We start from the raw sequence: 26,478 nt of genomic DNA on the forward strand, positions 1-26,478 counted from the left end.
ATTACAGATCTTCCAGTACGTGGCAGATCTGTAGTGAAGTTAGAAAGACATGTTGAAAATTGCTGCTAAGTCACATGCTCAATCTCTTTGATGTTCCATCAAAGTGTTCATAAAGTGCTTCATCAAGTAGCACTTTAACAGTGACATTGTGATGTATGAAAATAAATCAAACTAGCAATGTCCCGTTTTCAATGTTGCTCAAATGACTGCAATGAAGTCCAAAAAGAGGAGTATACTTACTTGTAAGCTTGTTGTGACTCAGAACCAGCTGTGTGATGTGAGACAATGTAACTGCAAATGAAGAGAGAAAGAAGTTAGTTTATGGACAATGCAACTGAAAGTTTGTATCTGTTTCAGATAAAAAAAAAAAAAAAAAAAAAAAAAGGGGGGGGGGGAAGTTATTATCTCCACTCTAGTGACTCCAGATTCACACGCACTATCACAATAAACAAGACAAGCTCAAGACTTACAGACTTTTCCAGTCACTCCTCTGCCCCTTTACTTCATGTTTAGGCCAGGCTGGGCAGGGCCTTGAACAACCTGATCTAGTGGAAGGTGTCCCCGCCCTGCCATGGTGAGGGGTTGGAACTAGATGATCTTTAAGATCTTCAACGGTCCTTCCAACCCAAAACTTTCTGTGATGCTGTGACCTAGCACAGCTTGAGTAGTAAGCACTGGTGTCTCTCAGGAGAGGTCTGATTCTGGGCACACAAACACCTTTTTCATTCCCACCCTTCCAACACTTCCCAAGTTAAAACTGATAGGTACTCTTAACATTTATTCCAACAGAACACATGACACACCAGCAATTACATTTTCACACGTTCCCAATTCATTATCAAGTCACTGCCAGATTTAAGTGCTAAGTACCAACAGCTGCATTTACAACCTCACACCCATGAAGCAGGGTAGCAGATTAGCCTTGTTGTGTGGTGAATGATCAAACAACAGCATGCAATATTTACTCAAAATTAACTGAACGATCTGATTGATCAAAGCCCCTCAGATTCCACCTTATTAAACAAATAAGTGTGGGGCACAAGGCAGCTAGAGAACAGCACTCCTCCTGCATTTTTTCATTCTTTACATTTCTTCCTGCCTATTTCTGCCCTTCACACCATCATGTTTTCCCTAGGAGCTCCATAGCCCACAGCTGACAACAGTATCTGATTGGAAAAACATGCTAAATAGTCAAGAGGAGAAACTCACACATTGAAGGAATTCTCAAACATATCCCCCCTCCTTGTAAAAAGTTTGTTGTATGTTATTGGAACTAGAAAAAATGTAGAGGTTTTCCTCCACCGTGCCTTTTCCTTACTTCCAGTGTAGCCTCTCCAAAGCAGTTTTAGAACATACCTTTATGCCCCTCCTAGGCAGCTGGGAACATTTCCTGCCTGAAGGACAGCTGTAGTGCCACGTCTCTCATGCCTCAGAGCTTTCCTCAAGCAACAGACATCACTAACATTAGCCCAGAGACAGCCCACGCACATCTCACTACCTTGGGGAATGAAGATATCCTGGTGAGTATGTGTGAAAATTGGCCATGCCAGCCAATACTTACTAAATTGCAATTTGGAGGAAACAGCTTGAAGAGCTTTTACTTACTGATACAGCATCACATTTCGGCTAACCTTTGAAAGCTCAGGACTTAAAACAGGCAAATATAACCTGCTGGCAGAATGAAAGCAGTCACTACAGTTCCCTGTGCAATCACAGGTTGTGAAGGAAGGAAAGGCAGGAAGGAGAAAGGAAGAAACAGTGCACCCACCCTAAATTCTCCTAAAATATGAGCACTCCAAGTATTGCCTGCACCACCACCTCTCAAAGCACAACAGAAGGACAGAGAAAGAAGGCCAAAGAAAGTCTGTGAGAGTACTGTGGAAAAATCAGCATTAAAAGGCAGGCAAGAACAGCATTCTCCCCAGAGAGATCTAAAACCATAAAGTTCTCTGAAACATAAAAGGCACATCAGCATGTGAAACATAAGCAACCATTTAACACTATTGATTACTTACACATAGAGCTAAACATAGGAATGCAATTTCCACAAAAAAAAACCCAACCAAAACTATAGAAGACGCAGCCTGGCAAAGGTCTGCAACAACCACCCTGCAGGTGCAGGGCCTGGAATGTCAAATAGGGCAGCCAGGCACAGAGCGAGTTCTAACAACTTCTGCACTATTTCTTTTTTCCTTTGAAGCTGATGTTTCCTCTGGTTTATTACAGGAGAATAAAGACAAAGGCTGTTACCCCACTTCTGTGGCCTTGACCAGCTTATTCCAGTTTTGCACAGAGCTTTGCCAGCTTCAGCACAGAACCCAAAATTCAGATAATCTGTTCTTGTCTTTGCTGGAGTCCATAATGAACTTTATTACTTTAAAGCCAGCAATCCCCATTATATGCCTTTTAATAAATCAGCTAGACCAACTTGAGACACTACATGAGGAAAGGCTCAAATTCAGCTTATGCATCCAGCAATATGACGGCCATTTCTCAGCTCTTTTCTGCCACCTGTTCTATGATCAGGATCTGACTTCTATGAAGGATTACTTGTTAAAACTAAGACTAGACATGTCGAAGGCTACCAAAATAAAGTTCTTTAAGACAGTAGTAAGGAGGTAATCCTGATTGTGTCCCACAAAGCAAAAGACCCATTTAAAGCACACAAATCAGAATGACAACTTGCACAGAAAATACTAAATGCTGCTTTTAGTCTGTTTCTGTGCTCAGGATGTAATCCAGTATTTAAAATAAAAATTACGATAAATCATATTTATAACTCCTGCAAGAAGCCAGCTTACCAGGAGATACCACTTGTATGCAACATATTTGCACCACAGAAGTATAGTCTCTGAAATGCACTAAGTGTGAGACAGCAGCGCACATGCAAGTACTTGCTATGGATCACTTACAAACTGAACTAAAAAACAAAAGAGTAAGAAATGTTTTATTAATAGGGAACTGAGACAGACCTTGCTCTAATCCATGTGTACACAGGTGATGAACCTTTCCTGACATGACTTCATCATTTCTATACACAGGAAGTGAGGATGCTTACTCAAGAGCAATTAAGCTTTGGGGCTGCAGACTCAGGTCTTCTGAACATCAAACTCCTGCTGAATTTGAGTATCATAAAAAGTTTTGTGCATATTTAAAGGTAAGCCTGTGGACTAAACCGTCAAGCCATGTGTACTGCTGGCCTTTAACACCACAAGCTTACAAGCATTATTCTCAGTACTCCCTCTCCATATTTGTCACATTGTTGTCTTCTTCAACTAGTCTATTCTCAATACAGTTTCCTCTCACATGTCTATGCAGAATAGAACAAAGTCCCAACATGAAAAATTTCAAGGCCAAGATTCCTAGACCAAAGGCATTTCAATCTGGACTCTACTACCCAAATGCAATTGAAGCTTAGACACCTTGTCAGAAACTATCTCAGTTAATCTCGATGTGTGACGAAGAGCCTCACTGCCATCTTTGGCCTGGAAAGCAGGCTGACATCTCCCAGAGGAATAAAAAAGGCAACATTGCGCTCTTAGTTTGAAAAGAGCAAAGGTTTAGGCATCTGTGCTCTGGACTACTGCCAGTACTTTATGGCACTTTAGCCATATCTAGATAAAAAGATCTTCAATATTGAAAGGTGCAAAGCTACTACCAGTCTGGAGACAGATTTGCAAGCATTTAAGAAAGGGAGCCTGGTTATAAAGCAGCATTTGGTCACTCATACAAGGAGGGGAATTTGCTCACTTACATCAAACTGACCTTGTGTGAAACAAGTCTGAAAATGCCATTTTTTTCATCACACTGGCACTCACCTAGTCCTGTAAGGAGTACTGTGCAGTGGGAACAGCTGACTGTGGCTTTTCTTATCCTATACATAAAGTCAACTTTTCATGACAACTATCAGCTCTTCTGATACAGACATTTGTCTTCAGCAACTGATTAATATCCCCAAGTATCATCTAGAAGGCTGAAGAGGTCCTGGTGGAGCCATTTTGCTTGAGATACGTGCAGCTCAGGTAAGCCTAACTGGCAGGACTTGCTAAGCATCACTCCACAGGTGATGGAGTAAACTGTAATCCAGTATTCACCCCAAGTGCCAGACCCCTAGGATTCAAAGGGCACCACAATTCCTATGGGGGAATTACTGTAACCTGTCTATGATGCCACTGGAGGAGCATCTAGATGCTAAACACCAGCTCCTTCAGGACTGCAGCCCTCAGATGCCTTGTTAACATTACAGTAATGACTCCACAGACAGCAAGTTATTTTGATTTCAAGAATGCACCAGACACCCACACAGAAGTTTGAGGGTCAGGATACGAACATTTGCCAGAGCAATTGATTTGCATAGTAATAACAAGTTCTCATTATGGTCTCAGTCTCACTAATGCTTCAAAACAGATTGGGTCAAGGGAAGAATATTAAAGCTGTTCCCTTTCGGCCTTGGTATCAAGCCTTTTATATACTTACTTATGTAAGTTTACTTTACATAAAATATTTAGATGACAAAACTACCTTTTCTTTTTCCTAAAAAAAAAAAAAAAAAAGAAAAAAAGGGGGAAAAAAACCCAGCCCCAAAACAGGAAGATCTTGTTGTACCAAGATAAGCCACTGGAGGAAGTTAATGCAGGATGAGCATTACACTATTGTACAAAATGACTTACAAGTAGTGTACCCCTCCATCTTCTGTGCTTTGATTATTTTAGGAGCAAGCAATTACATCAACACTAACTTTCTGATAAGTAATTCTAGGCATGTTAATTCCTATCACACACCATGTACTTTATATAAAATATGAAGAGCTTACAGATGGAATGATAACAAGAGCAAATTAACACTTAAAGAGTAAACAGTATTTCATCCAATATTCCTTCACTGACAGTAAGACTACAGAGCACCAGATGTCTCAAGTTATCTGGGCAAAAGAATTCCTTAATTCATAGCTTTCCTATATCGATCACTTAAAGATACATAAATGAGAGATCAGAGACTGGTCCCTGCTCCAAGAACAATTCCCTCACTGTTGATGGCTGTTTAAAGTCCTACCCATAAATGCCCTAGCCATCAGGGTAAGGGAAAAGACATATCATGCTCTAGTTGCTGAACCCAATTGTTCATCCTACAGGATGTCTGTTAATGCTAACATTACCTGTCTGTATGGGGTTCTTTGTAAACAAATATGATCTATTTATTTCACAATATGGAATTATATTTAAAACAAAAAAACAAAATCCAAACCATTAGAACATTTCCACAGGGCAAGACATTTTTTAAAATCTTCATGTATGGATGCACAGCTATAGTACAGATGTGCTCATAAATGCTGAATTCGTCTTATTGCATGCCAGAATAAGCAGAAAAGCCTTTCAAGTTTAAAACTGTTTTGCATGGTCTTTACATTAGTATGATGAGCTAAAGCATGGAACACCTAGATCAAGGAATATTCATGGTCTCAAATTAAATCTTTTCTCTACAGAACATCTTTTAGAAGAGTTTTCTCATATTACATTTATGAAAGCCTTGAAAATTCTGAGGCTCTGAAGGTCTGTAGCACAGTTTTAGTTTGTCCTTTAAGACATTAGGAGAAAATGCAGAAGTGCCTGGATTCAAGGAATATTCCAAAAATAGAACTCAACTTCTAATGGCATTAATGAACTCCTGAGCAAGCAGCATTTCAGGGACTAGTGGGCTTTTCTTTGTATATCTGAGCACCACATTATAAACAAGCTGACAACTCCACTCTGCCTTTATTAAACACAAAAGTGGGAAGAGATTTGGAGGCTGCCAAGCTTGTAAGTCTAAGTTAACTCAAGACAGTTTCATATATCAAGCGTTCATCTCTATCCATTCCACCCTGATTTGGAAAAAGACATTGGTACTTGACAGAGGCAAGTTTGGTCTGTTTTTTTTCCCTCCCACACCTACTACAGAAGGTAGAAGTCAAGGCAAAAGAAAATACGAGTGGCTGCCTTGCATTGTATCAAGTCATTCACTAGACTGGAAAGAAGCCAGAAAAAAATCCTACCCAAGCCAGGGCATATATTCCTCATTCTCTTTTCTTCTCTCTGCCCCTATGTAACACCAGTTTTCTCTGATAACTTATGGTTGTTTTTTGATGGTTTGTTTTGGTTTTTTTTTCTTTAAACATGCATGACAAGAATAGGTCTGCACACGAAAGAAGACGACTGGCACACTGAGCAAGATGCTACACATTGTGCTGCTGCTAAATCCTTGTGTCTGCATTAACTTTATGTAAATTAAATTAAGAAAGCTTACATAGGAGTCCACTAGCCAATCTGCAGCAAGTACTTACATATGCAGTGGAACAAGGTTTGGTCCTTTCCTTCAAGGATAATGAAGACTACAGGGAGCAGTCTACTTTAAAGAGTTACTGACTATTGTGGGAGGGACATTCACAACCATTAAATAATTACATAAGACCAAATCCCTGTCAGGGACTATTGAGCACAGTAACTTAGGAGTATCTTCCAACCTGCTAAGTCCTTAAACCTCAAATGGCCAAAACCAGGGAAAACGCTCCTAAAATGTTCCCTCCAGTCATAACTTAGACTTATCCTTATCTCCAAACATCTACTAGTGGCCTTCATTAATAACAAGATGCTGTGAAAGAACAGCCATTGGGTATGAATCATGATGGTTGTTTTAACAAAGATTTTTCTTTCATTGAACAAACCCCCAAAGTGTCTGAAAAGGCAAGCTTTAACACCACACTGAATTGGAAAGATATCCAACACACCTAGAAGAGAAGACACGAGCTCACTCACTTAGCTTCCCTGCCAGTTCTGAGAGCCAGAGAAAGCCAAACCACCCCATCTATACTAGAAAAGGTCATCCACTAGGAGCCAGATGACAGGGTTAGAAAACCAGCAAGTTTAACATCTTCTCAAACCATTCCCTAAAATTCACAGGTAATATCTAGTCATTACTTTTTTTAAGGTGTATTTGGAGGAAGTAATTCCTTCTCCAGATGGAAAGTGGCAAATACTTTGACAATAAAAAAAAATACAAAACAACAAAATAAAGCCAAACCAACCAACCAAAAACAAACAAAAAAAAACCAAAACCAAACCCCAAACCCTCAACTTATAAAGCCTTCTCTGCCAGAGTGCAGAGTAACTGAAAAAGCAAGATCACAACTGAACAAAAAGCGGCCATCACTGCCCCCTCCCCTAACTTCCATCTCAAATTGGAGAAGACCACACATCCCCATGCTAAATCAAGTCACACAATGTGCACCAAGAGTATCTGCACACGGACTTCTCTGCTGCAGCCTAACTGGGGTATCTACAGTCTACACCTCATGCAGGTAGCTCCCTGCCAAACAAGCTTCAGATGCTTCATTAGTCATTTGGTAACAGGGACACGGCCTTGAGCAACCCGGTCGAGTGGAAGGTGTCCTTGCCCATGGCAGGGGGTTGGAACTGGATGATCTTAAGGTCCTTTCCAGTCCGAACTATTCTGTGATTGCCCGTGGACCACAGTGTTGCACATTGTGGTCCCTGACCCAGTCTGCACAACTCACCTAAAATAGTCTTTGCATAAGAACAGCTTTTCTTATTTCAGTGCTACTGGTGTGCTTTACTGCTACCTTTCGTCCCCTGCCTGAAAGATTAAAGCTGGGTAATTAATTATGTGCCTTAGTGCTGATAACAGGCACTGAGTCTACTCCAAAGCAACACTACTCTGGTGCTGCCCCATATTCTGAATGCGTTAGTTTATCTGAAAGGGCTAAGCATAGTTCTGAAAGCAGGCCTGTAAGACTACTCAGGCTAAGACTACTCTGCCTCAAAAATCTATTCACCCAGTTGAAATACAGTGAAGCCTTCTGTTTAACATGAGCTATATACATATATACAAGCTTTTCAATGTAATCTTCCTGAAAGCCCACATGCAATTCGCAAGTGTACAGAACCTAGTTCTGCAAAACTGTATTTAAGTCTTCATCCTTTCCTGACGTGACTGACACTTAGCAAACAGCTAAACAGCTAAAACAGTTATGGGTAGAGTTTCAAGTTTGTTAGTTTGGATTCTGTTTTCTTCTCATTGTATCACACACTGAGGAAAATTTCAGCCTGTGGCACACCAGCCAGTCACAGCTTTACACACTGTGTATCAGCTGTACCGTAACATTATACACATTCCTAGCAAAAGCAAAAACAAGTTACCTGCCCTGCACTTCATGAAAGTGCTCTCCAGAACCGTGACAGCATGGTTCGATTGGTATGTTGCAACCACTGCAGTTGATTTATAGTAAATGAAACACACCATGAAACATACTGTCACAGTTCTGGAAGCACATGCAATCATGTAATACCTAGAGATGCTATTGCTGTATCTGTAATACAGTACTACCTTACTCTCCCTCAGAGACCAGTCATTTGTAGCTCCAGGCTGGTGTCACGTATCCCTTTCAAAAACCAGTGGAGATGCTCCTTGGTAGTTTTTGCTTCAGTAGCAGGGAGGTGCAAGGACAGACAGGAAGCAAAGTCTCCCACCACTCAAGTGCCAGAATAAGAGCACTGAGAAACAGGGCACTCTTCAGGCTGCAAATGGTGCATGGGCAAAGGTGTTGGAGAGGCGGGTGGGGGTCCCAGCTCCCTACGCCGGTCTCCCCGGTGCAGCGGAGCAGTGTTTGATCCTGATCACGCTCACGGCTCGTTACGGTGCTGTGGGGCGCTGGTAACAGAGCGCTTCCCCCTGCGGCCGAACCCCTCCCCGAGTCCCCAATGCCCAGAGCTCCCGTACACCGCGGAACACCCAGAAGAGGCCCGGGCAGCCCCACCGCCGCCGAGGGGCCAGGGCAGCCGCCGGCAGCGGGGAGGCCCCACCACCACACACCCCCCCCGCGCCCCGGATTGTCCCGGGACAAATAAGGAAGTTTCCGCGCTCTCCCCGCCCGCCGCCTCCGGTACCTACAGAGGCCGGGCACGTCCAGCATGTTGGAGATGCCTCGGTCGCACATGTCCACTTCGGGCTGGTTCTTCTCCCTGCTCTCCTCCACGATCTTCTTCAGCGACTTGGACATGGTCTGGGCAGGGCAGAAGCGGACACCGTGAGGCGGCAGGCGGCCGGGGCGTCCGCCGGGACACCGCGGGAACAGCTCCTGTTCTGAAGGGGCCGAGAGCAGGGAGCCCGCCCGCTCATTCGCCCTGCGCCGCCGCGGGGATCCCGTCCCGCCCCAACCCGCTCTTGTCCCGTCCCGTCCCGCCGCGCCCGCCCCAGCCTAGCGGACCTCTGACCGGGACACCGGCCACACTCCCGGCCCCGGGCGGAGGAACGGGCCCGCCGCTACTACTATGGGGACTCACCGAGCGGTGCTGCGCCGCTTCGGAGCCAGACACGGCGGGACGACAACCAGCGGCCTCAAGGGCGGTTCCCGGCAGCTGCACACACCCGCCCCGCCTCACCAAGCCTCATCCCACCGCCAGCCCCGCGCAGGCGTGCTGTGGGCCTGCCCCGGGAAACAGAGACGCTGCCCACGCCTCCTCAGGGAGGCAGCCCGCCCAAGAGGTTCCACCCACGGCCAGGAAGGCGTCAGGCCAATCAGGGCGCCTTCCTCGGCGCAGGCCAGCTGACAATTGGCTGGAGGCGCTGGAAGAAGGTTCGCCGGCCAATAAGCGCGCCCCATAGGTGGCTCGGCTCGGCTCGGCTCGGCTCGGCTGGGCTGTGCTCCGCTCCGTTCCGCTCTGCTCCGTGGATGCTGCCCTCCGGGCTCGCAGTGTCTGTTGTATGGGCGAGCGCTGAGAAGCTCATGCGCCAGCTCCGTGCCGTCGCCAGGCTGGAGGGAGTCTTGCCCGGGAGGGCAGCGCGGGCCTGTGTGAGGAGCTGCTGTGTGGTTCCCAGCGCCCTAAAGGTGCGGCACCTTAGAAGAGGGAACTCTGCTTTCTTCATGCTGCCGCTCGGGTGACGGCAGTTCCTCACCATGCTCACTTGGGGCGCATGTGCCGCTGGGGTAACTTGGGTTAGCGCCTTGCCTGAGGGTGACCTGTCCTTTTGCGTTACTAGCCTCGAATGCTTACACACCTGGCTTTTCAAAATGCAGCTTTAACACCCACTTCCATTTCTATAGCACGTGAAAAGCGCTGTACAAGTGTTAACCCAAGAAGGTGGGTTGTGGGCACAGCACCATTTTGCACAGAGGAGAAATGTGCATTCGGGGGTCTCCCACAAAGCACCTGCAGCAGCAGCGGGTCCCTGTGCCAAGGTCTGGAAACCAGCAGGGCTGTGCATAGGGTGGCTTGGCAGCTCCATGCCCCAGCTAGTCAGCAACAGGAGAAGGAAGAAGCTGCCAAGCCATAGAGCTGGAAAGCTCAGACTCCCTAGGAATGAGCAAGTAAGGTTTGAGGGCACTCTGAAGTTTGTCAAAGGCTGCCTAAGGCAAAAGACATTATCCCCCCAAAATTTGGGTTCATCGAATCAATGTTTTCCATTGCTTCAGGTGTGGATTTTCCAGTAAGCTTAGTCGCAAAACTATTCACAAGGCTGGGCCCAGGTTTAGTACCTTTAATTGACTTTGTCACCATGATGTTGGAGTTGCAGCCTTACTGCCCATGATGTATTAAGGCATATGAGTTCTTTGATAGAAGTTAAGAAGTTCCTATTTACTGTCATTTGACAGCTATGGAAGCTCAGAGAAATTAATTACAATCTATAAAATTGCCTAATGCCATAGAGAACCTCAGTCTTGACTTTTGCATATGCGCTCCCTAAGCATTGCATGGTGTTACTTACAAGCTTAAAGACAATAACCACAGACACCACAATGATGAATGTAAAGGTACCTAAACCAGGAAATGAGAAATACTGCTGGAGGTGCAGCTTTAGCTTTTCCTTTTTAGGAATGTAGGGATTTAATTCTGGGTTGCAGAATTGAAGCACATTTATCGATAAGTGGTGTTTACTACCTTGAGTCCTTTCCTCAAGTTACAAGCTGCCTTCACGTCTTTCTTACAGAACACAACTGGAAGAACTTCCTTTTATCTAGATTGCTCAGCAGAACACACGGTCACTCTGATGTACAAGACAGTGACATACAGTTTCTCTTTGTCTGCAGTTGGATCCCTTTCCTGTCTAAGAAAATGCCCTAATTGCCAGTAGTCAGTTGTCCTAGAGACCTAGGTGCTAGCATGTGTACTGTTCTTGTTTCACAGAGAATTAATGACTGCGGGCTTCATTTAGTAGCAAAGGCTTAGGCTCTATTTTATAGATCTATTGTTTGTAAAATATGGTCCTAACTTGCTTATTCCAACGAACAGATAAAGCACACGTAACTCTGACAAGATACTCACAGAACAGTGTCTTCGTGGCTTCTTACTGCTGCATTTATGCAGTAATAAAAACAACACCCTATTACATTGTACGTGGCCACAGTCTAACCCTACCATAGGGTATTTACCCTAATGTACCATAGAAGTATTTAACTACTCCCCACTTAGAAGTATTTAACTACTAACCATAGAAGTATTTAACTACTCCCCACTTAGAAGTATTTAACTACTAACCATAGAAGTATTTAACTACTCCCCACTTAATAAACATGTTCCCATTACTGTCTTTTGTCAGGATTTGTTTGTTTGGGTTTTTTGTTTGGTTTTGTTTGTTATCATCTACCTAATTTCATTATGTGTAGATAGTTCATCTATCACTGCACATTCTATGTGATCTAATCTGGTTCGTGCTTCAGCAAACCCTTCATCTGAGTCAACGCACTAATCAATACCTTAGTCAGATCCGCACTGGATTTGGCAAAGAGGAGTTGCTATCAAGCCTTCCTGTTAAAGCTTCTCAGCTCCTCATGAAGCACTAAATATCAATTATATGAGAAGGAGGATGGATAAGAAGTACGCATGCCATGCTGTCCAAGGGTCATGTCATTCCTCGATCTTGAAAGCTTAACTTTCAGGTTGCTCCATCAGCAGTCATACTCTTGAAGAGTAATTTCCTGCAGAGTGCCTATGCCATGGCAGTAGCCCCATCTCCCCTCTCTTACTGTGTACCAGCTCTTCCCAGTACATCCAGTTGTCTCACAACCCCTTTGACTCCAGATATCCTTAGCTCCTTCTATACCTCTAGCTAGAGGCTGGTCAGACTGTGCCTGGGGACTACCCAGTGAAGCTCTCCCCTTGTGTACAGTGTTTCAGCTCATACATAGTACAGGCTTTTCCAATTTAGGCCTCACTGTACTTCCAGCTGCTGATTTTTTTGCTTATGAAACAACTATAAAACATCTCTGATATGTCTCATATTTGTTCTAAGCTTGTCACTTTGCTTGAATGTCTGTAGAGCAAATGCCTGAATTCTTTGCCAGAGGGTGGCATGTGCCTTCTGTCCTTGGGACAGCAGGCTGACATGGGTGGCTCTGAGGTGGATGTGTGGCCAGGATGGTGTGGCAGAGCTGTAGCTGCTGTGGGGTGGTAAGAGGAGGGATAAGTTGCTCCCTGCATGGGTTCCCCTCAACCTGCTCCACCCTGGCAGTGAGGACTGGATGTGCCTTCCCTCACTCTGCTGGGGAACAGCAAGGGGGTGAGCAGCTCTCATGCTGCCCTTGCTCTGGCTGTCCTGGATAGTTCTTCTAACCAAGGAAATGGGGCTTTGCATTATTATTCTATTTATATCTCCTTTTTTCCTCTCCAAGAAAAGCTGTCATAACAGTTAATATTAATGGGGGGGTTAGTGTACCATTGCAATGCAACAGCAATGTGCATCTGCAAAACCAGTTTTGTACAGCATTACAGTTGTTATGTGTGATAACTGACACACAGTATTTTACTGACCTTGCCTTGTAAAAGCAAACTTCTAGAATTTAGCCTTTCTTTTTATTGTCAGCTAATAAATAAACATTTATTTGTTAGTAATCCTATACTGTTGCTGCTGCTGTTATTATGAGTAGTCAATGCTGTGAGTTTTTGTTAGGTTTCATTTTAATCAGGACTGCAGAATAATTCTGTGGTTTTAGTTTGGCAGCTGACAAAAAATAGTTACACTAAATATGTTAATTCTGGTGCCTAGGACACTTACCTTGAGTTACTGTGGGAAACTAAGACAGATCCTTTGCTTTATGAGCTGAGTGAAAACTGTTTTTAAGTCAAAACTGCTTTGTAAATTCAACTAAAATTAGCTAATGTTTTAATTTGACCAGCACTATGATTTCTAGAATTTTAGCTGTATATCTTCTCTCTCCTTTACTTCAAGTAACTATAACCCCAATGGTCTTCTTGTGGTATTACTTCTCGTTTATTGTTTATAAAGAATAGCCCTGCCACTGGGAAGGGCAATTGAAAAAATACTGTTTCAGACCTTTTAGAGTTGTTCTTCAATCCTAGTCTTATTATTCATATATAACTGTCTCAAAAATATACCTCCGTATAAGAATAAATATGTATAGTAACATGTAGAAGACTATTTACATGTAAGTTAAAAACATGCAGGCTCTAGGAGGTGAAAACACGCACATTCGTTATCTGTGCTTTGTCATTGGCAGGGGAAGGTTTTTTTGTAGATATGCAGGTATTATAGTACAGACATGCAGTATTCACAACTACTAAGACATTATTTAGAAAATAGCAGTGTGCACAGACATAAAAGCAAAGATATTCGCAGCAATATTGTGAGATGAAGCCATAAATATTATTAAACACAGGCTTTTTCTTTTGAATTGTACACTGAAAAAAACATGTAGAAGTTTCATGGAATAATTATTCTTATCTGTTGTTCCTGTTTGCTTTTGCTGTGCATTCATTTTAAAGCAAGTGTTTTAAATGACTCCTTACCTTCCAAGGCAGAAACATGGCTTAGCATCAGCTCTGTCCTCTAAGGACCTCCACTTTAATACTTCTGCAGTGGTATTTCTGTTGTGGTTCCTCATACAAAATGTTAGAGGACTGCAGTGGGTTACTTTGTTTCTGTTTTTTTAAAGAATGGGTTTGATAATTTACTCTAATTTTAGACTTTGACTATTTTTGGCAAGAGTCAGTTGGGCTAGATCAATTGAACCTTGTACCAGCAGCTTCATTCAACAGTCTGCATGTGCACAAATTCTCTGCTGGATTGTTTGTTCTAAAGAACCTTATGCATTTTACTCATTTGTAAATAAAATTATGCACAGGTATGGAGTATTTGTAGCATCCAGAGATGCACCAAGCATTAGTTATTGTTAGATTTAAAAAAAAAAGAAAAATCTTACACATTTCTCTTCCATTCATAGTGCTCTTTTGTCTTCTGCAGAAGCAAGTATTTATTATATTGAAAAGCATACAGAAACATTTCAAGTTGTCCTGGGTTCAGCAGTAGCAGTCAGTTTTCCTCCTTCTTGGTGGCTGTTGCAGCACTGTGTTTTTGACTTTCGGCCTGGGAACAGAGCTGATAACACCGATGTTTACTCTGACCAAGGACTTTGTGAGTCTCATGCTCTGCCAGGGAGGAGGAGGGGCCGGGAGGAAGCAGGGACAGGACGCCTGACCCAAACTAGCCAAAGAGGTATTCCATACCACAGCACGTCATGCCCAGGAAGTAGAACTGAGAGTTCCCGGAAGGGCTGGATCACTGCGGGGTGGGAGTGAGGTACCGGTTGGTGAGCGGTTGTATTCTCTTCCCTTGTTATTTCCTTTATCATTATTACTATTAGTGGTAGCAGCAGTGGTTTGTGTTATACCTTAGTTATTAAACTGTTCTTATCTCAACTCGTGGGAGTTGCATTCTTTTGATTCTCCTCCCCGTCCCTCCAGGAGTGGGGGGAAGAAAGGTGGGGGGGGGGGGAAGTAGACTGCGTGGTTCTGATTTACGGCCTGGGCTTAAACCACGACACAAGTGAAACGTGCTTTTTCTGTTGGTGGAACAAATCTTTCTGAAGCACAAATTTAATTGGGTTAACTGCAGCTCCTCTGTAGAGATCAAGGCCAAAGGTCATGTTACCAGATGGCCTCACACACATCACGGGTCACCAGATCGCACTACGCGCTATTCTCTAAGTCAACAGTGGGCCAGCTGCAGTGTGGTGAGCATGGGCATGGGGTTGTTCTGGGGAGTCCTTTGTGTCCATCAACTGTGACACGTGGCTGATACCAGTCTCACAAAGCCATTAATGAATTTCATTCATTAAAACACTGTATAGGTTTCCTTTTTTGTCAGTTTATGCTCTGTCATACTCCTGATCAGGCCAAGGTTTAACCTGAGAACCTGTTGTCTGTCAGGGCAAAATCCACTTTTAACAGGGGAGATGAACATACTGCAGAGCACCACCTACAGTGGCAGAGAGCTGTTTGGGGAGACATGCCCTTCTCTTTCACCTGTGCCTTCCAGCTGAGCTATGCTCCAGGCTGGTGAAACGCAGAAAATGACAGCGTTCTTGTCCGTGTGATTCTTGCTTAAAATCAGGTGCTTCCATGACCACCACTTAGCAGCAAGAGACAGCAGCCACATCTTGAGAGGATTTTCTGCCCTGCCCCAAATCTGTGGTTACTCAGAGGAAGGTCAAAACCAAAACAGACATTCACAAAGCCCTGTGATGCAGCCATCCATGAGGAAGAAACAAAGTCCTACTGATGTCTGCAGAAAAACAGCTGAAGCCATGCTTGATTGCACTTGCAGTGTCTCACATCTTCATCTCCTATCCTCAGAGCTTAGTTTGTAGCTTTATCTCCAGGCAGTTCAGATGTTTGTTTTCATTACTGCTTGCTGTCCCTTTTATGAGGTTTTTAATAAACTTTATGGACAAAGGTTGCATCATGCCTTGATTGCAAATATGAACTCAGTTTGGTGTGGTCTCTCATCAAAAGTTTTCTGGGCTACTAATCTGAAAATGTTTAATTTAACTGTATGTTCTACTGGAAGTTCTTCAGCAAAGTTATGTGTGTAAGTGCTTGTAGGACAGGGGCCGTCTTTTAGCAATTTCTAGTTCTATTCTAATTTTAATAAAGCTCTTGCTAACATTTCCAAAGACACTTGGGACAAAACCACATAGTTTCTGTAGAACTAATCAAAAGACAACTTCATATTTTATGTCCTCTTATCAACTTCATGTTGAATATTCTGTGTTTAAATTTTATCCTGGCTAATTCACTTTTCATAGCATTAAATGTAAAACTTTGAAATTATGTGGAAAAACATAAAGAAAAATGTGTTTCAAAAAGTAGCAAAGCCTCATTTTCCCAGTTGGGTAGATCAGAGTTTAATTTCAGTGCAATGGGAGATGACATTTTTTTGACAGAACTCTAAATTTGTAACAGCTACACTAAGAGTAATTTTGAAAAGGCCTTACTTCAGCTGCAGTTATCATAACTGGATTTCAAACTTACTTTATAATCTAAAGTCTCTTCAGTATATCAAGGAATGGTAATATATTTCTCATAAACAGTGTTCTAGCTTGTCCAGCTTAACTGGAATCCTGATGGTAAAGTCACATATTCAGCATGAAATTTTACGCTGACTTGATGAGATGTAGCAGTAAATGGAGCGATGTTTGTATCCTAAAAGTAAAGACAAGAAAAATGAAAAGCTTTATTGAACATCAAGATCCTTTGGAAAAGCTAGTCAGAGAGTTAAAACTGAGGCACAAATTGGATCATGGCTTGGAAGTAACCTGAAGTCTCTCAAGTCTGTGCTAGATACTGCTGTTCCATTTCTCTCTCAGGGTACCACAAATATTTAAATCACAAATACAACTAAATACAGAGCAAAATAGCTTGATGCATCCCACTAGATGTCACTGTAAGGTCTGCAATAGAAGGCTTCTACATGCCTTATGCCTTCGCTTACATTCATCTATGGGGAATTCAGGCCAGTATTGGGGAAACAGTCTTGAATCTGGAAGAGTAAAGATTCATTTTAACCACTTACAGGGACACAGACAGTAGGCAATACATACCATCCCACAGTATGGTCCAGCTGAGGGATAGCTGGCGTCTGGCCCGTTGTAAAGGATCAGATAGTTGCTACTGCAATCCCCTGGGTCATCGATACTGATGAAATCAAAGTTCACTGTGACAATTCGTCCCTTGGGCGCAGTAATGGACCACTCACAATCAGTGTTGTTGTGGTAAGTTGCTGGATAGCTGGGACTAGCAAATGAGCCAGTTCTGCCGTATAATATTCCTCCACATCCTGGAAACAGACACTGATAATTAGCCTGGAAGGCTTAGTTTCACAAGGTACTACACGATGTGGTACATTACTACAGTATTAGTACTAGCACTGAAAAAGAGAGACACTGGGAGCTGGAACAATCAATGTGGATAACAGCATTATTCCAATAAGAGACTAAATTGAGGCTCTGGCTTCAGGAGCCTTAGAAGAATATGCAATGGGCATTAGACTATCTCTGGATATTAAAAATTAAAACTCCCAAAACTGTTTGAAACAGGAACCGAAGTCTAAAGTCTGTGCCTTGGTCAGTTCATTTCCCAGCTACTTCACTAGAAACAATTTGTCTGGCTGTTCTTCGGAATGAAAAAGTACTGAATCCTCATCTGATAGAAAAATACGGAGAACAACTTGGAGAAAATATTAAGTAACCTAAAGGCCATTTATATCAAAATTCAGTCTCTGAGAGTGAGCAGAAGCAGATGCTCTGGGAGAAATTCAGGTTTTTAGAGTAAGAATAGGCATGTGCAGATCACACCGCAGATTACTCTCTCAGTTTTCAAAATTTCTCAGCTCACAGTTCCCAGACACGGCATCTTCGTATTAAATAATGCTTATCAGATGTCTTCCATGAACTTGTTCAGGTAGCCTTTGAATCCTGATAAATTTGTAGCACCCTATGGGAAGGAGCTCCAGAGCTTAACTGCATACTGTGTGAAGGACTGGTTTGTTTGGTTTGCTTTGAACCTGCCACCTCCTGGCTTTCTGATGGCCTCTGGTTCTTCTGTGGGAAATGTCAGTGAATAGCTGATTACTGTTTATCATCCAATATCACTCAATTTTGTAAACCTCAGTAGTTTCTTAACCAGATTGAAAGTCTCAGCATACCTCATACAGAAGCCATTTTGAATGCTGAGCCATTAGTTATAATAGTTCTATGCTATTCACTGCCATTTCATAAGCCATTTATGAATGTGTCTATGATATAGTCACTACACAGCATTATAGTTAGGTTGTTTTCTTGGGGCAAATTTCAGTCCCCTTCAGGCTTAGTAGTGCCTCGATCCTAGGACCCATTACTGAGCTATTAATGGAGTAGGCTGAGTCACCACCACCATCACTCTGTGGATCCCAAGACAGATGTTCCTGGTACTAGCTGACCTCCCAGTGAAAGAAGTAGGTCTTCATCTTAAACGAACAACCTCCTCTGAGGTTGCTATAGTCAACATTAGATAGAATTGCTTCCATCACATAAAATGGATCCTGCCCTACTTGTCTTGGAGAACAACTACCTTTCTCCAATGACTGAATAGGCTGGGCTATGGGGGCTTGGGAAGGCCTTAAGTGTTGACGAGGAAGGGTCCAATTCTATATTCATGTATTTTCCCTCTATGTGGAATTACTTTGTAATTACAGCCTTACCACTTGATGATGAAGTCCAAGTAATTTCATATCCATCATGAGCCCCTGAAAAATCACTCTTGAAACGAAGGTAGACAACATGATTTTTTGGGAAGATGGGACTGGGCACAGTGTTTCCACAGAACCTGCCAAGTAGTTGTGATTGCACATCACTCCCATTTCTGACCTTCAATGGACACAAAAGACGTCAACATTAAATCCCTGTTCCAGTTATACACCAGTACAATTATGCAGTGACACAGACACAGCACAAACTATGTAGTGACTTGCATGCATACTATAATTAGCATTTTAATACTGTTATTTTTCCTACTATATATTCTTGAAGAGAAGGAAAAAGAGACCATTAACCAGCCTGAGTTTAGTATGTAATTGCATATAACAAGTATCATGAGAAACAGGCAGCTAAATTTTACAGTGTGGTACATGTCCTGACTGAAAAAAATTACATGAGTAGTAGCTAAGATGTGCTTTTGCAATTCAAGCTCATGTTTTATTTTTTCATAAGAAATGTTAATATTCCAGATGAAAATATGTGCAGGCCACTCCCATTAAGACACAGATCATATTACATAGCTCAGACTTAATCTGATTTTTTTCTGAGCTCCAATAATGCTGGTGCTCAGATCTATTTCTTGAGACCGTAAAGAGGATATGAAAGGAGAACTAAATAATGATTCTGCCACAGACATCTGATTTTTGTCATCTGACCAGTGAATAGGGAAACCTTCAACAACAACCTTCAACAAGCATGAAAGGACAGTCACTTCTTATTAGAGCGCCTTTTTTTTTTTTTTTTTTTTTAAGAAAAAAATGCTTTTTTTTAGAAAAAAATCTTTATAAGAAAAATATCAAGCAGATGGTATCTACTGCTGAAATGAAGGCACTCAGATTTATGGCATTCTGTTCATGCACAGATGTTAATATCAGATGAAAACCATCCTGCCTTGCTCTGTTAACTGTGTAACATCAACCAGAGCTAAGTAAAGATGAATTAGCTGATAATGAAATTATTTACTTATTGGTTTTGGACTTAGTTTAACCTTTTAGTGTAACATCTGAGTACCTTTCCCCATAAAACAGTAGCAATAAATTAGTCCCTAATGTCAGTTCATCTCAAGCTTGATCCAAGTTTATTAATATCCTTTGAAGTCAGCAGATTTTGACCCAGGCCCACAAAATATGTATACTTGCTTGATACCTCTAGGAAATCATGTGAACACTGGGTGCTGTCTTCCAAACTGAAAGCATGGAAAAAGAGAGAAATTGTGTGATTCAGGGGAGCTCGTAGAATGATGGAACAGTCCATATTATTGGGGTGACGACCAGGCCAGCCAGGGCTCTTCAGGTAACCAAATGGTTGGGTATATTCTCTGCTGCAACCTGGAGAGAGAACACCAGAAACATGCAAGCATTTCAGATCTCTTTATTGCTTTTCACTGTATGAAATAAACAAAAAGAATGGTAGGTAGACTTTTTAGACGTTTCTTCAAGCTTACCTGTAGCTTGATAGGTAAATCTTACTCCATTATTAGTCATATATTCATCTGATTTGAAAGTCACAATGGCACTGCGATCATAAGAATAAAATTCAGGGACTGGAAAAGTTTCAGTGCCACAAAATCTATGGACTGATCCTTGGCTGTGCTGGAATTGAATACATGTCACAAGTTACTTAATGATAGAATTTGGTTTTCTATTTCTTGAACTTGAGGTAAAAAAAATCTCTTAACACTTTCTATACCAGTTATGGAATCACATTTTAAAGTTCTCATGGAAATCACTTCATAATGTCTCAACATTTTGTGTTCAATTATGATGAGAAACAAATCAAATGTAACAGGTATTTTCATGCCAAAATATGAAACAATGAAAGAAGGTTTAGAACAATATAATGCAAGGGACCTAAACAGGTGGGGGGGTTTCTGGTGCTTTTAACAAGCACTCTTCTAGGCATGAATATTCCTTTTTATTATGGTTCTTGGATGAGAGAAAGTACAATTAATTTATGAAAACTTGCTATTGGGCAGTATTTTCTGAGTCTTAAGTTTGGCAGCCTTGTTACTGGGTACAACTGTGAAAAATTGTCTTAACACTTACCAGGTCTAATTGAATATGTATATAGTGTGCTTCCATGAGATCTGCATACCAGTTAACACACCTGAAGTAGGGCAGAGTGCGTAATGCTTTGGATGTGCCCCTCAGTGAGAATCATCAGTTAGTCTGTTACCAAATGGTTGGTTTCTCCTCTCTTTTCAAAGAGTGAAGGGAGCTGAATATGAATGAGGAATGGTATTTCCTGTAAATTTCTTACTGTTGGTGAATCCTGCAGCTCTAGGTAGTTCTGAGAGCAGTCCTGGCTGGAATGGAGGTTGAAGGTCTCTACCACCACCCTGACTTGCTGTTGTGGAGGCGCATCAATGACCCAGGTACAGAGAGTAAATGGTGGATATTCATTTGGGAAGTTAGGAGATGTTGCAGTCAGGGATGTAGAAGTTGCATTATATATTCCTCCACACAGTCCTGTGTAAAACGGTGATAAATGCATCATAAAGTGAAAACCTTTCCAACTGGGAAAGAATATTCATTGAGCAAAACCACACTGCGCAATATACTTTTGTGTTTACCTGTGAGTCTCTGGAAGAAAAAAAGTTAAGTAAAATGCATGTTAATGATGTGTCAATGTATGTCATAAAAGTCAAATAAATGTTTGTTCCCTATCATATCGATGTCTTAACAATCTGTGACTGTTCCTGGTTTGCATTCCAGACTGACAGCCACCCTGCAACCAGCCAAGACCAAAGAAAGAGAATTGCACCAGGGTCTGGTAGTGCTTATAAATGCTGTGATAAAGACTGTCTTTGCCCCTTCCTGAGCCCTATATCTAGAATCAATTTTCATGATTTATTATTTAAGTACCTATTTCCATAAAAGAATCACAAGATATATTTATGCATATATATGTATATGTGTACTTACGATCCACTGTGGTGTAGGTAGCATTGAAACCCTCCCTTTCCACATAATTGTCTGTGAAAAACTTCACAGTCAAGGAATTACGGGTAGAAAGAAAAGGAGCTGGCACTGTAGATCCACAGAATGTGCCAACTAAATTGGCATTTTCATTACTTCCATCATAAAGCTGAGAGAAGAAAAGTATATAAACCACAAATAGTTTAGGCACAACAAACAAATAAATACAAATGAAATTCTCTGACCCCTCCAGACATTACAATTTCTTTTACTTAAAAGCACAGTAGATGCTCTTGTGCTTTAACAGGATGTTCTTGATGACTATAATTATTCATTGCTATATTAACTAATCCTGTGGGACAGTGTAAATCTCATTATGGAATATTCTGATCCTGTCTCAGCAAATCTATCAAAAAATTTATTTTAATTTGGCATTGTGATATCTTTTTTATATGTAGTCTCAAAGCACTTTTCAAGAAGAAAAGTGGATTTTACTCACCAAGCTGTAGAACTGATTTCTAATTTCACTGGGCTCAACAGGATCTTAGAACACTCCTTGGTGAATCTTGTTTAGCAGCATTTTGCTATCCTACATTTTGCAATTTGCATTTTGCTCCAACAAAATAGCTTTTGCAGGTGAGCATTGAGCATCAAGACATATTTATTCAAAATTTAATACATTTTATAAATTAAAATCCTTTCAAGCAGTCGTGTATGCTAATAAATCTGCAAGTTTAATTTCAAAGTGCTTGAGTTTTGTTTCTGTTCTGTAAAATAAATGCTCATTTATGTAGACAATCTAAGACCAGAAGTGTGTCCCCATAAACAGTGTTAAAACTCTTACTGGTTTCCAAAAAGATAGGATGTGATCTGGAATAGTAATATAGCCTCACAGAAAAAAATTTGATTATATTAAGCAGTTTAATTTCTTCATAAGACCATTTTCTATTAATTAAGTTTTAGCCCCACTGAGAGGATAATGGATTGTATCTCACTCATATTTTCTTGTTAAAGTATACAGCTATCTTACTTGGACATAATCATATCGGCAAGTCTGAGCAGATTGTGCTTCGAGCACGAATGAAGTGAAGGTGAGGTTGATCAGTTTGTTTGCAGGTGCAGTTATGATCCAGACACAATCCAGATTTCTCTCATATCTTCTGGTCACATTGGAAACTGGAGAGCCAAAGCTATAAGGTGAATTCGTCAAGTAACCACCACAGCCATTCTGAGGTCCTGTTGAAGAAGCAGAAGCTTTTTAAAAGCAATTCCTGACATTTATTTAATCTTCAACTCTTTAATGTCAAGCCAGCAGCTTTTTTCGGTGGTACAGAATTTTACTGTCCTGTCTCACAAGGACTATCTGAAGGATTAAAAGGCTTTCAATGCAATGTGTTAGATTGATACAAATCACAATTAGATTTGGTAGAGTGAATTAAGAAAGGCTCATGTTTTCTGTTGAATATGAATCTTAAAAGGGATTGTCTGAAGACAGAGGGCAGAAATTAAATCGAAGAATAGTGGTTAAAAGGCCTTTTAATGCAATTCTTACCTGCTAGTACAAATATTTGGACAGTAGGGGGCACTGGGTTGTTGACTTTGAAAATGCGGTTAAAACTGAAGTTGCTTTTTTTGGCAATACAACTTCATTCGGGGAGGATTAAATTTGGCAGCCCTACGCTGGGACCAAGACTCATATTCATGAATCTAGCTACAAGTGACCTACTTCTGGAAACGTTTTGCTTAGTGAGAACTTAAAACTCCTCTGAAAAGCAGCGTGCTTTTCGTTTGGATCCCGCAGACAGAGCCAAGTCCTGGACTTAGTCGCCGTGAAAATTTGAACCCTATAACGTTTTCAGTCACATTGAAAGAAAGGCAGTTATTAGAAGATCAGAACCCTTTTATTGCAGCTAATCACAAACAAGCAAAATACAGGCTATCTGAAGGGATTTTTTAATTCTTTTTTTTACTTTTTTATCAGTAGTTTGATTTCCAGAGGTTGGACTGAGCTAATAAATCTGTTCAATTTATTTACTTCCTTCCAGTCTCCATGGGGTCTCCTACCCAGTTATTTAACTCAGGAATTCAAATAAAGTATAGCTCATCCTCTTGTTTTTGAGTCTGAGAAGGAGCTTTTGTAAACTGCACAGAGCAAAGCAGTAACTGCAACCAGCCTGTTGTCTCCCACAGCAAATCCTTTTAAGAGAATTCGATAAGAAACAAAGCTACAGCAACATGAGTGGGGTTTCAGAGTTTCATCTGCGAGTGTGAAATATGCTTGTCTGGTGGACATACAGTGACTTAACCTTGACACACTGACACATGTCCAGTCATATAAAACTGTGCCCTACTTGAGCTGCAGTATTACGAAAGATCACTCTGGTGAAAAATCAGCATACAAGTGTCAGGATTGCAGCAGAAAGAGCCCTGTCTTGCAAGACTGTAATGGTTAAACCAGAGTGACTAAGGCTGAATGCTGTCGTGCTCTACTAACCAAAGCCGGAAAAACCCCACCCTACAAAGAAGTTTGCTTAACACCAAAACCTTAATAACATGAGATTTAAGCTTTTACTATAACTAAAAATGAACAGAAGAAACTTATTACAAAGTGAAAAAGTCAGGAATTAATAGATTCAAGTCCAGTTTTGTGGGCTGTTAATGAAGTTACTGTTCATTCCAATGCCACCGCAGAAGCTGAGAGCAGTGGGGGAAATGCAAGCAATAAATAACGTTCTTACAAATAGTCTAGGAAGGAGGAAAGTGTCAGACAGGAGGGTGCCTAGGCCTTATTTTCACCCTTCTGCATGATTTATTCAGTCCTCCTGGAACAATCTTGCTGGAGCCGTTTCCTGCTCAGCATTCTGGACACTGTCTACTAAACATAACATTAAGCATATAATCGTGAGGCATAGATCATAGTCAAACCTTCCAGCTTTGCAATACTGAGCCCAGAGTGATACATGAATCAGAAAACTTACAAAGCTTCCCTTCATCCTTTTCTGGGTTAGAGCTGCAGAGATGCCAGTCAGACCACTGCAACAGGAGGTAGGGAATTGCCACACAGCCATGCAACAGGAAGGCTGTCAGTGCTCTTTGAGATATCAAATGTCTGGACCTTTGCAATGATGCACTTCAGTGCTGGCTGTGCAGCTGTAAAGACAGCCCAGATGACAAAAAATACATTTGTGGGTAAGATATGTTTGTACAGCACATAAAATTGTCCTGACAGAGAGAGAAACAGGCCAAATCCTTATTATCAGAAAATTAATTCTAGCTAGTAGACCCATTAATAACATCTAAATGGAGATAAATAACTGAAAGTATGATTTACAGTTAATAAAGATGAAGTTTCATCATTAACTTTCACAGTTCCTAGCCTAGCCTGCTCAGACAGGATTGAGTCAAATGCTTGCAGGACAGTACATTATCAATATCGGCTAGACTGGAAGCCAACCAGATATAAAGTAGGCCTGCATCAAGCCAAATAAAGAGCAGCCCTTGTTGAAAAATCTATCCATCATGGTGCTTTTTAGTACTGATCAATGCTCCATCTGATTGCAGCCACTAGAAGTTACAGAATAATGAAGCTGCGTAGGTCGAGGGAACACCCAGAAGTAAATGAAGGATCAGCTGCTTAATAGGAGGGAACTCACGCTAAGAGAAACACTATTGCATTGCATTGTAGCCAGGACAAAACTCATTGTTTGAAAAATCAGCGCTACTTCTGAATAGAAGGCCAAAGAGTAGCCATCCAGCCTGCTGGTGATCATTAGTGGAATGATACTCATTGCTGGCTAACACAGCCAAAGAAATTGTAGCTAAAATTTAAGCCAGATCTGGGACTGAAAAGTCTATTAATTTGTAGAACAGGTTTTTAGATATTAAAGGCTAAACTTTGTAAAAATAATGAGAAATGTACCTTATAGAACAATTTGGGGGGGGGCAAATGGACTGACTACATGGCTGACTGTATTGTTTCAGTCTCTGGTTTCTTATTTAAAATGAAAATCATAAGGTCATCATAAATCAGATTGCAATGTTGTCCTCCCCATAAACAGCTTGCCAGAGAACACAAATTATCAGAAGAACTAGGGCACACACTGTCATCACTAATTGCTTTTGGTGGGAAGCATTAACAAAACTAAAAGGCTGAAGGACCATTTAGAAAAGAAGGACTTGAAGGTTCCCTATGGCAAATAAAATTAATTACAGCAGAGACCAAGCACATATTTCTCTGTTAAGTTACATTCTCTAGATAGGGAATGAAGATGAATCTGTGAAGCTGCCTGCTTTTGAAACACAGCCAGCGGTAAGGTTCATTTACACAGGTATGGATGCAATGAAAGGGAGCCTACTGAATAGTTTTAAATCTAGCAGAAACAACTAAACCAATGACATTTTAAAACACAACAAACTCATTTTGCTGCTCTCCCCTTCTTACTAAATGAGCAACTACTAGAAGGCAGCAAAGGTCTAATTCTGTTTGAAGAGTAATAAAAGTCCTCTCCTAGATTTGAGTCACATTTGGTCTCACCTATACCAATCCCTGGGATTTCTAGGCTTCTCTCTGGTCTGAACTGAGAATCAGAATAAGCAAAGATTAACTCTGCCAAGACTAATTCTTCTTTCCTGATGGGCCTTATTTGCAGTGCAGAGGAGTGGCTGCGATAATTAGCTCATAGTTTCTTTGGTTCATGGTTTCAAACAGTAAGGCTGAGAAGGACAAAGGGCTGGAGAGAAAAATTGTACTGTTATACTTTGTCTCACAGCTGATACTGAAGGTTGGTAAACCTTTGCAAGCTGAGCTGAGCTGTTCCTGTGTTTGGCAATCACTGTACAGACATTGTGACTTTGGGTGGCAGGATGCTGACAGCAGTGCCAGCCTGACTGCAGTGCCTGAACATTTCAGGAAGAGCCTTCAGAAAGCACGGGACTCTTCTTAGTCCTTAGCCTCGCCTTTACGCAGAAAGGTTTTTTTGA

General features: G+C 41.6%; 2 protein-coding genes across 3 annotated transcripts in view; both read right to left on the reverse strand.

The window, feature by feature from the left end:
• The window catches only part of RSU1 (Ras suppressor protein 1), a 108,984-nt gene extending 99,512 nt beyond the window's left edge, over nucleotides 1-9,472 (reverse strand). The window contains exons 1-3 of one of the 2 annotated variants that reach the window (XM_080639675.1): nucleotides 9,336-9,472; nucleotides 8,944-9,055; nucleotides 241-291 (exon numbers count right to left, since the gene is read on the reverse strand). In XM_080639675.1, coding sequence (XP_080495801.1) covers nucleotides 241-291; nucleotides 8,944-9,052 — 160 coding nt within the window. In that variant the 5' untranslated portion in view covers nucleotides 9,053-9,055; nucleotides 9,336-9,472. Of the gene's footprint in view, nucleotides 1-240; nucleotides 292-8,939; nucleotides 9,056-9,335 lie in introns of both variants that reach the window. The other variant, XM_080639676.1, reaches the window with a different exon arrangement.
• A 6,808-nt stretch (nucleotides 9,473-16,280) lies between these two features.
• CUBN (cubilin) overlaps nucleotides 16,281-26,478 on the reverse strand; it is a gene marked incomplete at its 5' end in the record, with an annotated part of 147,061 nt that continues 136,863 nt past the window's right edge. The window contains 8 exons of the mRNA XM_080609617.1: nucleotides 16,281-16,490; nucleotides 16,889-17,124; nucleotides 18,526-18,691; nucleotides 19,727-19,908; nucleotides 20,025-20,172; nucleotides 20,840-21,048; nucleotides 21,505-21,667; nucleotides 22,529-22,734. Of these exons, the coding sequence (XP_080465743.1) occupies nucleotides 16,383-16,490; nucleotides 16,889-17,124; nucleotides 18,526-18,691; nucleotides 19,727-19,908; nucleotides 20,025-20,172; nucleotides 20,840-21,048; nucleotides 21,505-21,667; nucleotides 22,529-22,734 (1,418 nt within the window). The 3' untranslated portion in view covers nucleotides 16,281-16,382. The remainder of the gene's footprint in view (nucleotides 16,491-16,888; nucleotides 17,125-18,525; nucleotides 18,692-19,726; nucleotides 19,909-20,024; nucleotides 20,173-20,839; nucleotides 21,049-21,504; nucleotides 21,668-22,528; nucleotides 22,735-26,478) is intronic.

Source organism: Psittacula echo (genome assembly GCF_963264785.1).
Source record: "Psittacula echo genome assembly, chromosome: 2".
Classification (NCBI taxonomy): Eukaryota; Metazoa; Chordata; class Aves; order Psittaciformes; family Psittacidae; genus Psittacula; species Psittacula echo.